General features: G+C 35.2%; 1 protein-coding gene across 1 annotated transcript in view; it reads right to left on the bottom strand.

The window, feature by feature from the left end:
• Positions 1-1,354: 1,354 nt before the first annotated feature.
• The window catches only part of Exo70 (exocyst complex component 7), a 43,349-nt gene continuing 27,068 nt past the window's right edge, over positions 1,355-17,635 (bottom strand). The window contains exons 9-13 of the mRNA XM_072537877.1: positions 12,568-12,802; positions 10,391-10,607; positions 3,295-3,400; positions 1,630-1,763; positions 1,355-1,569 (exon numbers count right to left, since the gene is read on the bottom strand). Of these exons, the coding sequence (XP_072393978.1) occupies positions 1,467-1,569; positions 1,630-1,763; positions 3,295-3,400; positions 10,391-10,607; positions 12,568-12,802 (795 nt within the window). The 3' untranslated portion in view covers positions 1,355-1,466. The remainder of the gene's footprint in view (positions 1,570-1,629; positions 1,764-3,294; positions 3,401-10,390; positions 10,608-12,567; positions 12,803-17,635) is intronic.

Genomic DNA, 17,635 nt, shown 5'->3' with positions numbered 1-17,635 from the left:
CATAATCTATTTTGACTGCTTTATATTGTCCAGTATGATTCTATCTATCATATTTTCTAAAGATGTGAAACAGTTGTATTTATTGTAAAGAATTTTATTGCGGGCGGCTGTTAAGTTTATTGCGGGACAGTTAAAAAGGGTATTTATTTATAACCACGGCAGGGTCAAAATGTAAAAAAACACATTTTTCGTTCTTATTTTCTCTCGTTATAAGCTAATTTACTTCGCTATAGAGGGTTATAGTTAAATAGAAATTTCACGGGACATCTGATGTACCTCGTTATAAACGTAACCTCGTAATAACCATGTTCGTTATAGAGGGAGTATACTGTATTATAATTTTATAGGTAATCGGAAAGGTATTTTTATTCTTTTTGTTTAAGATCTTTCAATCTACTTATTATTGATTTACACATGTGGTATTTCGTGATACGTACATTGTCAGTTATCGCTCAATCTCTTTGTTAGTTTCATAATATTTCGAATATTAGGTTCGAGGAATTAAATACACACTATTGTAACATGATGGTAATAATGATCGTCTCTACACCTTAGGCAACCAACAATGCCCACGTTAGTAGTCCGGGTTGCCTATATTATGACATAACATATCCCTTTCTTATTTAAAAATTGTGTACTTTGTTTATGTATTTTCAAATTTTCACTAAAAGAAAACATTCATGGTTTAATCACTCGCCTATCACAACGTGTAAAAGTTCTTGTGTCATTAAAGAGCCTTGATTGTAATCGCTAATAGAAAAACCTTAATTTTCGAATTTGGACAGTTATCTTGACAATATTTAGCAATAATTTGTAGATCTTCATCTTGAGGTACTGTTGTTTTAATTTCCTTAACTTTTTAGGAATAACTGCCAAGTTACATACTAATAAATTCATAGGAATTCTAAGTTCCTCTTCCAAAGTATCTTTTGTATCAGGTGGATCGACTGGTGATCTATTCAGAGTATTAACTATGAATAAAAATTTTGCCTGAGTATGTGTCACCACAAGGTCATATCATTGTAAATTACGCAATATTCATTAATTTACTTGTAGGAACTTCTGATAATGGTTTTTTAAAAATTGTTACAAGTGGCTTACGGTCTGTTTCAGTCTACACTGTTGTGCTCGCATACCTTATAAGTTTTGAGGTTAGACTCGTCGACGTGTCACAGCGCATACGCAGTGTGTGGTAGAAAAGAATGAGGATGGCACGGACAGGATTAATAAACATGTCGGTTTATTGAATTGCCACATTAGTGAGATTCTACTGTATCTAATATCTATAACAAAGATGAAAAGGAAGGAAATGGAAACAGTTTAATTTCGGCAGGATTAAAAAAAGAATAAGAAATTAATTCAACATATAAAATATTGCATTTATATTTTACTAAAATAATAATAAATATCTAAATAAAGGATATAACAATAGTACATATAATTTAAGTAAGGTGAATACTTTAAAACTATGCAGCTACATCAAAAAATCTATCGATAATAGCCGATACTTCATCTGGTTTATGTTTTATATATTTTTCTATATTTTTTGTAAAATTCAAAGCGGCATATCTAAAAATAATTATCACAATGACAAGATTAGACTTAAAATAACGCAAAAATCAAACTTACTTGTTATAAAAGGCATTATATCTTGGAATGATAAGTTCTTTATTATCACGTTTAATACTCTCTCTTAGTTCAATATCAGGAATAGAGTAACCTCTTTGTACTTTAGAAATTTCTTCTATTTCCTTATTAAATCCCTAAATAAATATAAATAATTATATTTTTTACATATATTGTAATGTTACATTTACTTCTGGATTAATTTTTGTGTTAAAAAATGTTTTCTGTACTTGAGAAACCTCTCCCTAAAGTTAAGCATATATACTTTATAGGAAATAACTTAAGGTAGGTATGTACCGCAGGAGTCGTCCTAGGACTCACGCTGTGGAACTTGGCATATGACGAGGTTGTGAGCCAATAATACGGAGAGGGTGTAACCCCTTTCGCATTTCTTGGACGACCTCGCTATGCTGGTAGTGGCGCGGGACAGGGAGGACCTTATCTTTAATGCACAACATTACATTTCAAGGAATTGATGAAAATGCATCAGCTAGAACTGGCTGCAGGTAAGGCCGATGCTATAGTTCTCAAGGTACCAAGTAAAAGGGACGGGATAACATCCAAATGTGCAGGAAAGAGAGTGGTTCCAAAGAAATGTGTGAGGTATTTAGGGGTGACTCTAGGCAAAAATTAAGGTGAGGAAGCACGTTAAGGCGGTGGCTCAAAGAGCTGCGGTGAGATCCGCCGCGTTGGGTGGGAGCATGCCCAAGATTGGAGGACCCAAAACTGCGAGGAGGTGGGCCCTTCATTCTGTTGTGCAATCTATCGTCCTCTATGCTGCGCCTGTTTTGGTTTTAACAAAGGCGTACAGCTCACCTGAGCATATATGAAGAGTCTACTGTGGGTGGCATGTGCATACAGGACAGTCTCTGCTGAGACGCTGGGAGTTATCACCGGGTGTATTCCGATGCACGTGCTAGTGAAGGCAAGAGGAAGATATACGAGAGAAGAAATGAAGACATAGCAACAGAACCTTTAATAAAAAAAGAAGAAATTGAAAGATCCATAATGGTGTGGCAAGAGGAATGAAAAGGGTGGCGCAGTAGACGAAGTCCCTGACTCCTAATCTGAGAAGATGGATGGAGTGCGGATATCGGCGTTTCGATTACTTCCTGACACAAGACATGGTTGCTTCAGGGTATATCTTTACAGATTTGTAAAGGTAAAAAATGACAAATGCCTGTACTCTGAAATATCGGACACTGTCTCACACACTCTACTGGTATGCGATAGATGGATAGATGAGAGGAGCCTGCTTGAGAGAGAGCTACATAAGAAGAAATATTTTTCCCATGGTTGACATTTGAGGCTATATTCAGCTTTTACTTTCGTTAATGATAACCGCTGTAATAAATAAATTAATAGTTTCTTGGACAGAATGGCCCTCAATGTATCAGTTTATTATATGTACTTTTTCTGCAGTTCTGTTAGTCGGCATATAAAATTTTTATTGTCACACCTATCTACTTTTCATATAAATGTGAGATCTTATTTTAAGGAGTTTTAAATTCGATCGGAACCAATCGGGTTTATCGTTCGATGTAACGCTTTGATTGGCGTTCATGCGCATTGTAAAGGGGAGACTAGGGGGAAATATAATTGTGATCTTCACACAAATTTGTAAAACAGATTTAAATTTAATATTTTTACGTAAACAATTATACTTACGGCAAATTTTTCTTTAATAACAGCTCGTTCTTTGTCTTTTAATTTGTCACTATGGATATTAACGGAAGGATCATCACAACTAATATAATTCAAAAGTTTGTTCCAGCTAAAAAATTTTTCATGGATATTGATTCATTTAATAAAATTAAATATATTAACAATTCAAATATTATCACAAAATAATAAAACATTGTTATTTATTAGCTAGTAGTAGTAGTAGTATTAGTTAGTAGTTAGTACAGTAGTAGGTGGTCGGTGAATTGTTATAAGAAAACTCGCACGGAATTATTTTCTTAATATATTATGTAGTATTATTTCAAAGGCAGTTTCTCTTTACTCCTATTTTAAAATGTTGGTTGTACAAACAATTAAATCAGTCTTTGATATTGTCGAGCTATGAAATTCGTCTGTCTTCAACACTATATATAGCTCGGTCAAGATAGACATTCAAGGTTACAAAAATTCGTAAAAGGATAAAAACTGGTATGGATTTTCTAAAGAGCTATGCTATGAGTCATATCGACGCAGAATACAAGTTTGCGTCTGAAATAAGTTTTACTAATTTCCTAAAAGTTTCAGCCGTTAAATTTCATTCTTTGACAATTCTTCGTTCAGATTGTTTCTACTTAAAAAAATTTGATTTGGCATAGAAAAATAATTTTTGAAAATATTTTGTGCAGTAAAATAATTTATTGGAAAGTAAGGAATGTATTTATAAAACATTTTTAAAATAAATTAAAATTTGATTTTTGGTATTTAGTTAACTTTTAAGTAATAAAAATGTTTTTAAATGGTATATAAAATCTGATCAAAAATTGTAGCTTCGCTGAATAAGTCTTTTGTTAACTAATTTTTAATTTCTGTTGTTATAGCAAAGACGTGGAAACATGAGTAGTTCCAGAAAAGTTATTCATAGCCTCGGTCGACAAATTATATTCAGTGTATATCTTCTTCTTCTTCTTCTGGTTCCTATCCGTTTCGGATGTTGGAAATCATATTGGCAATCATGACCTTGCTCGCTGCGGCTCGAAACAGCTCCGTTGAGGTTTTCTTAAACCATGTTCTTAAATTCCGCAGCCATGATATTCTCCTTCTACCGGGTCCTCGCTTACCTTTGACTTTACCTTGCAATATAGACTGCAGCAGGGAGTAACGGTGCTGATTTCTCATAACGTGTCCCAGATATTGCAATTTTATGCGTTTGATCGTAAACACAATCTCTGGTTCCTTCTTCATGTTTTCTAGAACTTCGTTGTTCGTGATCCTTGCTGTCCATGATATTCTCAGCATTCTTCTATAAAGCCACATCTCAAATGCTTCAAGTTTTTTAATAGTGGTGTCTGTAAGCGTCCATGCCTCCGCCCCGTACAACAACACAGAGAAAACATAGCATCTCAAATGTCTCATTTTTGTATCCAGGGATATGTTGTGACTTTTGAAGATGGCGCTCATTTTGTTAAAGACCGTTCTTGCCTTTCCTATGCGGCACTTTATTTCCTGTACATTGCTCCACTGTTCGTTTATAATAGTTCCCAGGTAGCAATACTGTTTTACTCGCTCTATCTGCGTCCCATTAATGTATAGATGAGCCCCATTTATATTCTCCTTGCTGACAATCATTTGTTTGGTTTTGTGGGTATTAATGTTTAGTCCGTACTGTTGACTGGATATTAATGTTTAGTCCGACTGAATGGTGTCGTCGGCATATCTAACATTGTTTACTCTTTCACCATTTAGAAGGATGCCTTCGTCTATTCCGTAAAGAGCCTCGTTAAAAATTTTTTCTGAGTACATATTAAATATCAACGGCGATAGAATACATCCCTGTCTAACTCCGCGTAGTATTTTTATGTGATCTGTTTCTTCTCCGTTAATTTTCATGTATGCGGTCTGATTCCAGTATAGTTCTGAAATTATTCTGAGGTCTTTGTCATCCAGGTCTGCTTCTTTTAAAATGTTTATCATCTTTTGATGTTGAACTCTGTCAAATGCCTTTTCATAGTCGATCAAGCACGCGTATACGTCGCAGTTAACGTCCCTGCATCTTTGAATCAGTACCTGTACTCCGAAAAGTGCCTCTCTGGTACCCACTGCGTTAATGAAGCCGAACTGTCTGTCTGATATTTGTTCCTCGCACTTCTTATAAATTCTTCCATGGATGACTCTAAGAAACAGTTTCAACATGTGGCTCATTAGGCTGATTGTTCGATATTCTTCGCACTTTTTAGCCCCCTGTTTTTTAGGGTTATGAATTCTGATTCTAGCCATTTATCAGGGATGATTCCTGTATTGTATATTTTATTGAAGACAGCCGTGATCCAATTTATTCCTTCATCCTCCAAGAGTTTTAAAAATTCAGCTTCGATATTATCAGGCCCTACAGCTTTTCTGCTTTTCATCCGTTTTATTGCTTCTTCTACCTCGGATTTAAGTATGTCCGGGCCCGTCATCCTCTCTGAAAATGGATGCCTATAATCCGTTCTTTGATCTTGAAAAAGTGTCTCCAAATATATTCTCCATTTGTCCTTCATCTCTTGGGTGTCAATGATTAATTTTCCATTGGTGTCTATGAGTTTCATTTGTGTTCTCTTTTTAAAAGTACCCGTTATTTCTTTTACCTTTTTGTGTACATTAAAATTGTCATGCTTGGCTTGTAGTCTTTCTATTTCTTTACATTTCTCTACAGCTTCTTTTTCTTTAGCTTCTCTTATTTTTCTTCTGATGTAAGCCTGCATTTTTTTGTATTCATCTTTATTTCCTTTAATTAACCTTCTGCCTTCCATTAAGTGAAGGATTTCTGGAGTCATCCAAGATTTCTTCTTTGTTTCTTTGTTTGGTTTTAGCAGATCTTGTTTAGTTTTCTTATTTATTTCTTCGAATTGATTGATTTCTCGTTGGATGTTATTTTCTTCTTTTAGTTGCTTAACTTGATTGTTAATATATTCCCCCACTTGCTTTTTAACTTCCGGATGTTGCAGGGCTGTCATGTCGTAGTTAGGTCTAGACTTTTTCTTTATTGTCTTCAGTCTCACATCCATGACTCCCACTAAAGGTATGTGGTCAGATTCAATGTCCGCTCCTGGATATGTTTTGACAGATTTAAAACTGTTTCTGAATCTTCTATTTACCAATATATAATCTATCTGGTTTCTAATTACGTTATGGGGTTTATCTGCTGGTGCCTTCCATGTATACAATCTCCTCGGTGGTAGTTTATAAAATGTGTTTAGAACCACTAACTTGATATCTTCTGCGAATATTTCTAGTCTGTCACCTCTTTCGTTTCTTTGTCCTAACCCAAAAGGTCCGATTAGAGACGTTTTCCGTTCGGCCCCAAGTTTTGCATTGAAATCCCCCATTATGATGCTGACTTCGTGTTTAGGTATTCGTTCTAATATATCCTCTATGCTTTGGTAGAGAGTCTCTACTTCCTCGTCGTCTTTATCTGCAGTGGGAGCGTATATTTGTATTATGTTTACATTCACTGGATTGGCTCTTATTTGCAGTAGTATTACTCTGTTGGACACTGGGACAAAATTTAAAATACATCTACTAATTTTTCTCGTTATTATCACACCAACTCCATGCTCTAGTTTTCCATCTAGTGACCCTGAGTAGAATATTCTGTGATCTTTTTTGTCAATGCTTCCTGTTCCGGGCCATCTCATCTCGCTTATTCCCATTATGTCAATGGTCATTCTTTCCATTTCCTGAATGGCATTGTCTATTTTTCCACTCCTTGCCATAGTTTTCACATTCCATGTGCAAATTTTTAAATATTGTGGTTTTGCTGCTTTTTCTTTTTCATAGGTACTCATAACTGTCTCCACCGGAGATCCGATTGGGGAACTTACTCCGGAATCGTATTTGGTTGTGAGCATTACCATATATGATTTTATACTAGGACTATTCAATGGAATCTTTAATGTAGTGGTTGTCCTCGGCCTTCTACATCCTTATGCCGTTGACCTCTACTGAGGTTCCTTCGCCTTTAGGGCCAGTTTCCCAACCTTCGGACAAAAGAGTGCCCTGTCACTTACCAGCTCATCCGCCCGAAGCCGTTGGCCAGTAAGTGGGGGATTGCTTATACCGGCAATCACTCGGTGGAATTTTCGCCATATCTGGCTACCCTCACTTAGTTTAGCCTGCAGACCAATGCAGTTGCCCGGGGTGTGGCACGTGGAGCCATAAGTGAGAGTTAGCTGTCTTATGAGGACCAGTTATCAAGAACCATCTCCCGTCTATGACGCTCGATGTGGTCGTTCCGATAAAAGGTGCTACCTCTATAACACAACTCTACACCCTCAGTGTATATCAGTCTATGAAAACAGAAAAGGAACAAGAATCTCTAACTATCCCCATGAGGATTTTGCAGCAAAGAGTAGCCAAAGCTTGTGACATTTCTGACAACCCGATAGAACGTATTGTTCAATAATCATATAAAAAAATCTCCTGGTGAACGCTTTAAATCACCTCGAAAAACTATTATCAAACTTTCATCTTCCAAAGGGTCCGTTAACGAGTTTGCAGAGGAAATAATTCGAAGAATTATTTATGCTTACACTGCAATCGCAGCGTACAATTACTAGCGTACACTGATGACATCGACATTATTGCAAGAAGAGAGGCTGACGTGGTCGAATCATTCAAGGCGCTTGAAGCAGCAACAAAAAGAATGGGACTAGAGGTTAACACTAATAAGACGAAGTATATGAAGTATCAAATTATATACAAGCAGCACAACCCGAAGATCTAACGATAGGAACATATACTTTCGAAGGAGTAAGAGAGTTTATATACCTCGGCTCACGAATTAATCAGAATAATGCATATATAACAGACGGATATATATGGCAAATAGAGCCTATTATGGATAAAAACATTTTTTAACAACAAGCCCAGTTACAAAAAGAACGAAACTAGTGATATACGGAACTCTTATCAAGCCCATCCTCACCTACGCTTCGGAAATATGGACGATGACAAAGAGCGATGAAGAACGTTTAAGATGCTTTGAACGTAAAATCCTCCGGCATATCTATGGAGGAGTACAGGAGGGCGGATTATGGAGTAGACGCTATAATTTCGAACTTTACCGCCTGTGTGACAAACCTGATATTATTAGGTCCATCAAAATAAACCGGCTGCGGTGGTTAGGTCAAGAGAATGAATGAGATGGAGCCGCCAAAACATATTTATAACCAAAGAATAGATAGAGTGGGAAGGAGAGGCAGACCCAGAGCACGATTTAAGGATCAGGTGGAGGAAGACTTGAGAATGTTGGGAGTACGAAACTGGAAAGCCAAGGTGAAGAATAGGAGAGAATGGAGACTTATCCTTGAACAGGCCAAGACCCACCATGGGTTGTGGAGCCAATGGTGATGATTATACTGCAATCCACAAAAGAAGACTTTTTGAAGAAGTAAAGAATGAAGAAGGGGTAATTACATGTAAACTTTAATCTTCTTTAATTAAATATCTTATTTTGCAATTAAATGTTATTTTTAGCCCACCTCGCCTGGGCTATCATACGGAACTATAAATGTGTCAGACTTTTTTAGTCTTCACTTACAGTGCATCGTTGCCTGTTAGATCTACGCAACTATTTACAACGTAACAGCTCTTTAGAAAATCCATTATCTCTACCAATGTTCGGAACACTATTATAAATAGGCATTTTCATCAATTTCATTCGGCCATTTTTTTCGTACTCTCTGTTATAAACCAGCGTGTTAGGCGGTGTTTTATGGAGTATGTCAGAGTGACAGACAGCTATAAATCATTTAAAGACAATACATATTATTTTATTTGTATTAAATACTATTCAGTACATGCATTTGTCATTTTTAGCCTTAAAATATTAAATGATCTATTTTATTGATTATCCTCCTCCTCCTAAGTGCCTTCTCTGTTAAGGTTGGCGATCAATATGGCAAATTGCTCTCTATTCTGGGCTTGATGAATTAATTCATTTCCTTTTATGTGGTTCCAATCTCTGATGTTTCGTAGCCAAGATTTATTCTTTCGTCTTATGCCCCTTTTACCTTCAATCTTGCCTTCTAATATTACCTGGAGCTGCTCAAATTCCCTATGGCGCATTATGTGTCCTAGATATGACGTCTTTCTAATTTTGATAGTATTGACCAGATGAGGGCGTGTGTTCATTGCTCTCAGTACTTCTTCATTCGTAGTTCTGCTGGTCCAGCTTATTCTTAGCATTCGGCGGTACATCCACATTTCAAATGAATTTAATTTGTTGACGTCATACTGTTTTAATGTCCAGGTCTCACAGCCATATAGTAATAGAGACCACACATAACACTTTAGTGTTCTCGATCTTATTGAGACTGATAGCTTGGGGTTACAGAGCATTTTACGCATATTCATGAAACCCGATCTTGCTATTTCAATGCGTCTTCTAATTTCTTTTGAGTGGTCTAGTTGACTAGGTATTTAGTTCTCTGCCCAGGTATATGAAGCTTTGGGAACTCTGAAGGGTGATACCATTTATTTGTATGTTAGGCGTAACTTGTTCATGGGGGTTTTTGTGGAATACCAGAATTTTGGTTTTGGAAAAGTTAATGTCCAAGCCCAGCCTGTGACTTTCTTCTGATAATATGTTCATCAATATATTTAGTTGGTCTTCTGTTTCTGCTAATACTACGGTGTCATCGGCATATCTTATATTGTTAATGATGAACCATTGGCTCTGGCACCTTCAGGGCGATCTTCAAGAGAAGCTCTGATTATATGTTCGGCAGATACATTAAATAATAGGGGGGATAAAATGACGCACTCCTCGTTCTATGTTGATGTACTTGGTGTTTCCGTTCTCTGTTCGAACGCATCCTGTGATTATACACTATAATAATATTGTTGTTAATTACTATATTTCGGCAAGTAATGAAAATTGATTTATATCATTAATTAGAATAAAAAATATAGATATTATTTGTATAGTAAACAAGTAACAAAGGTTATAATACCTAACCTAACCTCTCAACTGTTGATCAAAACAGTACAAAAAACATGGCGAAACTCGCTACTAGTTACAGTATATTATGGTGGATAAAGATATAAATTAAAACAAAATTACCTTAAGGAATAATTCTTCTTGTTATCCTGAATAGAAGTATAGTAATAATCTTGACAGTTGGGCTCGGAAATCAAGTAAATGTCCATCAAATTAGTTCTTTGGAGTGATTTTAATACATAATTATTATTATTTAAACGGAATAAAGATCGTAAAGCCGTGTCGCTGTATTGCTCGCTTTTACTAATTAACGTATGATTTAACTGGGCCAAAACTTTTTCTAAAAATAAATGCATTATAATCCAAATTCAATAGGATTGTCAGGGCAGACATTTTGTAGTTCGTAAACACTTGATAGTAAGCGTCTATATATTTATTTATTTATTAGCACACAAATTTACTTCTCAACTATAATTTTTGCCGGTTACATCTAATATAAGTCCGAACTGGATAAAGTATACTCGCCTTGTTGCGAAATTTATTATTTAGTACCGCGTGCAGCTTCTCAGTGTCGTTGAGCTATACCTGAATGTCAAGAGAGGGACAGGCGGACATTGTTATCTTTTTCGAAAGTAATATTCTTATTGCAATACGGCAACATTGTTAAAACTCGCCGGCAAATAGTGGAAATAAATATTAAAATCAGATTGTCAGAAGTATTACATGAGCGCAGAGTCGGGTAACATTGCATCAAAACCAACGTGCAGTACATTTGTTAATAAACCGGATAAAAGGAGGTGGTTATCTGTGAAAGAAAAACAAATTATTAAACCGGTTTATGAGGGATTACGTAGAAGAAATTAAGATAAGTTTATAGAGGACGTCGTTTATTACGCATATATGAATTGATTCAGGTTTCTTACAAGGTGGTTTAAATGTCTTTACCTCTATCAAAACGGGCGATTATCATGAGGATATGAATTCGGATGTGTTTGAAAAGTGGTTTTCCTCTGACTACTGACTCTTGTAGAACCTGGATTGGTAATTATAATAGACAATGCACCTTATTACAGCCGTCGTATGGAAAAAATACCGACTTCTGCATCTCGAAAGGCAGATATAGTAGATTGGCTAAGAAGCAAAAATATAGATTTTGATGAATCCATTATAAAAGTTCAATTACTTGATATAGTGCGCAAACATAAGACTTCTTACATCTGATTTGCAGTGGACGAAATGGCACGTGAGCATGGCATCACCGTATTAATAACTCCACCGTATCATTGTGAATTGAATCCTATCGAGCTGACATGGGCACATATAAAAAATGAGATAGCGCAAAAAAACATAACCTTCAAATTAAAAGATGTCAAATTACTGTTAGAAGAAACCATACAAAATATATCCGCTTCCAACTGACAGTCATGCATTAAACATGCACAGAAAGAGAAAATGTGGGACGTAGACACACGTGTTGATGTTCTTATCAAGCCCATTATTATTACTCCAGGAGACCACAGTAGTGATGGTGAATTAACATCTGGAAGTGAATTAGCACAAACAGATTTATTTAAAATAATAACTAATAGAGTCCTAGTGAATTTGTTGCTGTTGTTGTTTTGCCATTCGGAAAGTACCTGTGAGATCCTTCGTCCTACGAGGTTATAATATTGTAAGTACTTATCTAATAACCTTATTGTTATTATGACAAATTTGTTTCTCAAAATTAAGGTTTACATTATGCTGCAGGGTCTATTATTACTATTATTATTTCTGTAAAGCAGTTGGTATTTATATTTAAATACGAATTTTATTTTAAAAATATCAATAGGTACATAAGATCATTATTCCAATATCAGTACGTTTAAAGAAGTCTAATGTAAAGTGTTTCTTTCGAATTAGTCCTCACAATGATTTCCCTTATTTTAAGAATATACACGCCACCATTGAACTACACTCGTCTCTCGTTTCGTGTCCCTCCAGAGTCTATCATTTTAAAGCGATACCCTGACAATCCTGTTGAATTTGGACTATAGTTGTTAATACAAATTAAGTTGGTCTGAAACTATTTTCTTCACACACCTTTGATGACAAAAAAACACTCAGTATAGTTCACTTTCGACCTACAGATACAGTACAGATTTTTATTAGGTAAATCAAATGATGTTTTTTTTTCTTCGAACATGCTCTATAGTTGCTGCGAACAAACGCAACGAACGTCTTGTTGTAATCAATCTAACATAAGTAGTTTTACTGAGAAATGCTTAATAAATATGTCGTTTTATATAATTTTAACTTACTTATGTAAAGACCCAATAGAGCTTTACTACGATCGCTAAATTTAAGTTTACTCAATTGCCTAGAATAATTTTGATCCTGTTCGAGAACTATACCAATGGTGTCGGTATAATCTAGCAATTGTTCCAAAAACATTATAACGTTGCTGGTCATTTCGTGCACCGTTCCGTCACTGGGCAATTGGGTAACTGAGTCTGAACGGATACTGTCGACGAAATCTTCTAAAGCCTTTGCACCCTAAAATAAGCAGCATGATTTATAGTTCAAATTAAACTGAAACACCCCTAAATATACATAATTTAGATATCCAGTCAAATATGGCTATTGGTCTACAATATCGAAGCTAAATAAGTCAACTGTCAAATTGGTTGCCACAAAGTGCCAATCGATAAACATTTACAGGTTAAGATAATTTCTTAATTCAATTTTTTTAAACGATTTCCACATTGAAAATCGAAACATCAATAAAAAATGTAAAATGTAATTCCCATTACAATCAATTATAGTTTAACCCCACATAAATACAATATTTATGTGGAGTTAAACTCAAAGTTTGTGAGTACTTTTTCCTTGTATGCATTTGTTATCCTATTTAAGTTAATTACTATTTTTAGACTCTATTAAGGCCGGTCCTCGCTATTCTGGGCATAGCTAAATTCCAATGTAAAATGTTGTAAAAAATAAAACCACGCAAAAACTATGGCACATATTGAGATAATTCTTTTTTTATATGATAGGTCTTAAAAATTCTAGTGCACTAACACTTTATAAATTATTAAATTGTTTAAACAATATTTTTTTGTTTAAAATTAACGTTAAAAAAAATTTAAAACTTTCGACAATATAGAATTTTTTCCACTTTCCGAATCTGTTTTTACTTTTCACATAAAGTGTAACACAAAGCAGCTATTTTGTTTAAACTTTTTTAAGAAAGGCTCAAATATCTGCTAATAGTTATCTCCCTCAGTCAACACAGGCTGTCCTTGTTGTCGATATCTAGCTACCAGGTATATACACTACACCAGGAATTTAGTGCTTATTAAATGGACAAAGTTTATTCAGATTCAGACTATTTACAAATCAGAGTGTTCATAGTTTTTACAATGGGTAGTTCACGAAGACGTTTATGTGCCCCACGAAAAAGTCAACGACAATTGGCGAAATTGTATGTAGACCAGTGGTAAGTACCAATTATTGACTTTAATTTTTTGTTTGAATAGAAATATTTTCTGTTGATTTGTGGCATTTTACGTCTAAATTTTTATAACTGTTTTTATAACAATACTATTGTTTCACTATTTGCTAATAATAATAATGTATTATGTAGAAACAGCGTAGAATTTCGTCCAATCAGCCATACATTTTTTTTTGTATTTCAATCAAAATTCTTCTCTTTTCTTTTTTACATGAGCTTAGAGTAATAGCTAAATATTTTGCAGTAAATAGAAGAGAAGCTCATGGACAATTTTTATAATACAGTCATGGAATTGATGTTAGCTGCTGGAAGAGAAAAAGAAAGTCTAGCGAGAATGAGGTGAAGTTGATCCAGAAGATAACAAAGCTGTTATTACTGTAATAGCTGCTGGTGCATGTGCACGAAGATCAAATAAGTCTGTATTTTTGGCCAATTCGGATGTGGCGTGTATTAATTACGGTAGTTCGATTGCGATGGAAGGTGCGATTGTTGTAGAAGGCTTTAAACAGAGTATACAAATCTTCGACTTAAAACATTTTATTGCTGATGGCGACAGCAGCACGGACAAAAAAAAATATGTGAAGCCAAGTCGTACGGCAATAACTTTTTTAATGAGAAAATCGAGTGCAATTTTGTCAATCGACTAAGAGAGCAATCCTCAAAAAAGTACAGTTCTGCGGGAAAAAATATTCCTTTGCAATTAAGATCTGTACTAACTAAATATTTTGCAGTAAATAGAAGAGAAGCTCATGGACAATTTTTATAATACAGCCATGGAATTAATGTTAGCTGCTGGAAGAGAAAAAGAAAGTCTAGCACGAGAATGAGGTGAAGTTGATCCAGAAGATAACAAAGCTGTTATTACTGTAATAGCTGATGGTGCATGTGCACGAAGATCAAATAAGTCTGTATTTTTGGCCAATTCGGATGTGGCGTGTATTAATTACGGTACTTCGTTTGCGATGGAAGGTGTGATTGTTGTAGAAGGCTTTAAACAGAGTATACAAATCTTCGACTTAAAACATTTTATTGCTGATGGCGACAGCAGCACGGACAAAAAAAAAATATGTGAAGCCAAGTCGTACGGCAATAACTTTTTTAATGAGAAAATCGAGTGCAATTTTGTCAATCGACTAAGAGAGCAATCCTCAAAAAAGTACAGTTCTGCGGGAAAAAATATTCCTTTGCAATTAAGATCTGTACTAAAAAGTAATGTACAACGCTTAGGAACGGCAATTGAATGCGCTGACAAATATCACCGCGAAAACAACTCCAGTGACAATATAAAAATACTTGGTTTAAAACAAGATATTGAAAACACTGCTCATCACTTTTTCGGCTATCACAAAAATTGTGCCGCTTATTTTTGTAAAAAACAAAATTTGGGCCAGGAAATTAATTATATTCCTGAAATGCAAGAGTGTTATTATTTTTTTTTATTTAACATCCAATGTTTATTGCAATCTGTCTCATTACAAACAATAAGCAATATGTATAATTTATGTACAATAACATAGTGGGAAGCTGCCCAGTGGCGAGCACCCAGGTAAGACATAATATAAATATAATCTATGATATAACAATTAATTTAAACTTTCACTTAACAAACAGAGTTTAATACAGATAAACATCACTGACACACATATGAGTATTACAAGGCTAAAAACACAAATTAAGGAAAGATTTAGAAAACACCAGAATAGAATCTTATTATTTCACCGCACCATGACACTATGCTCTATTTCTCCTGATTTACTAGAGGTCCAAAGGGTCTGGTTGTTTTAATCTTCTTACGTGTGAAATGTTGAGCAGATCCGTGGCCAGCGGATTTGGATGGCAGGATAGTCTGGTCTTGTATACAGAGTTTACAGCAGATATTGCTTCGCAAACTGTTGGTAGCTGTAAATCGTGGTGTAATCTGTGGTTCGTGATATACCAAGGGGCATTACAGATCTGGCGCAGTACTTTCGATTGGAAACGTTGAAGTTTTTGTATGTTGGTATTACTTGCTGTACCCCAGATTTGTGCTGCATATTGCCATACCGGTTTTAAAATACATTTATATATCAGAAGTTTGTTTTCCAGGCTAAGATTTGATTTTCGACTCATGTACCAATACATTTTCCTGTAGATTAAGCTGAGTTGAAGGCGTTTCTTCCAGATGTGGATGCCCCAATTAAGTTTGCTATCCAAATGGATTCCTAAGTATTTAACGACGGTATTAACTGGTAGTGGAGTGTTGTTTATAGAAACTGATGGCGCGACACCTTTTTTTAAAGTAAACGTTATTTGTGTTGATTTTAAACTGTTAACTTGGACTCGCCACAGCTTAAACCAGCTCTCTAGTTTAAGTAGGTGATTTTGTAATACCTGGGCTGCTTCAGCTGCTGTAGAATTTGAAGCCATGATAACTGTATCATCGGCATATGTAGCGATTGTTGTATTGGTCGTCGTTGGGAGGTCTGATGTGTATATTAAGTGGAGGGTGGGTCCTAGTATGCTTCCTTGTGAAACTCCGGAATAAATTGGAAACAGGTTAGTGATTTCCCCACCTCTTTTGACTTGAAAGAATCGATCTGTTAGGTAGGATCTTAAAAGTGAACTTATGGGATGAGGAAATATAGATTTAATTTTGGAGATAAGACCTACATGCCAAACTTTGTCGAATGCTTGAGAGACATCTAGAAATGCAGCAGTACCGTAATTTTTTTGTTCGAGCGAATTTCTGATAGTCTTTACCACCCTATGAATTTGCTCGATAGTACCATGTTGTTTCCTAAACCCAAACTGATAATTCGGTAAAACATTACTGTCATATAAAATAAGCTCCAGTCTTCTCAGAAAAAGCCGTTCAAATACTTTGGATATAATAGGCAACAAGCTAATTGGGCGGTATGAAGATACTTCCGTATAATCCTTATTAGGTTTTGGAATAAGAACAATTTGAGCAACTTTCCATTGGAGTGGAAAATAACCTGTTTTTAATATTGTATTAAATATATAAGTAATTAAACTTATGCCTTCGTTGGGTAGATTTTTTAGTACTAAACTAGATATTAAGTCATATCCAGGTGACTTTTTAATTTCCAGATTATCAATTATTTCTTTGATTTCAGATTTCTTAACAGGTTTAATAGGTGGAGCCATTTGATATGGTGCATTTACGACTTCATGGATAACTTGCTCTTCTTCAGCTGAGACGTCCCTCTGATGCGGTTGAAATACCTCGCTTAGATGATTTGCAAAAGTATATGCTTTACCTATGTCAGTTTTAGCCCAAGTGCCATTTTGTTTCCTGATTGGCATATTCATTTGTTCGGTGTGTTTAAGTTTTTTTGTTAGTTTCCACAGCGAATAGTTTGTATCATCTGCAGGTGAGAGGTTCTTTAAATATTTGTTGATTCCATTGTCTTTATGTTGGATCAGTTTTCTTTTGAGTAGTCTGCAAGCTCTATTCAGATTTGCTTTATCTTCTGGATGCCTAGTGAGCTGCCATATCTTTCGCAGTTTTCTTTTTTCCAATATGAGTGTATTTATGTGTGCAGGATAGGACTCGGAGTTGTGTTTGTAATAAATTTCTGGGGTGGTCACTATCACTTTTAAGAGGCAAGTTTAGATTGATGGATGTTTTTATTTCTTCTCTATATCTGTTCCAGTTTGTTCTTTTATTAGAGAGTGTTAAATGTTTAGAACAGTTATGAATTTGGCTTTGTATATCTATGAAGAAAGGGGAATAATCTGATGAGAGGTCAAATGAAGGAGAAATTTGGAGGTAGGTATGAGATATTCCTTTTACTATAGCAAAATCAATAAGATCAGGAATTTTTTGTCTATCAGTAGGCCAATACGTAGGCTCTCCAGTAGAGAAAGGAATT

Source organism: Diabrotica undecimpunctata, chromosome 7, assembly GCF_040954645.1.
Source record: "Diabrotica undecimpunctata isolate CICGRU chromosome 7, icDiaUnde3, whole genome shotgun sequence".
Lineage (NCBI taxonomy): Eukaryota > Metazoa > Arthropoda > Insecta > Coleoptera > Chrysomelidae > Diabrotica > Diabrotica undecimpunctata.
Note: the sequence above shows the minus strand (reverse complement) of the source record. Positions and strands in the feature narration are given on the sequence as shown.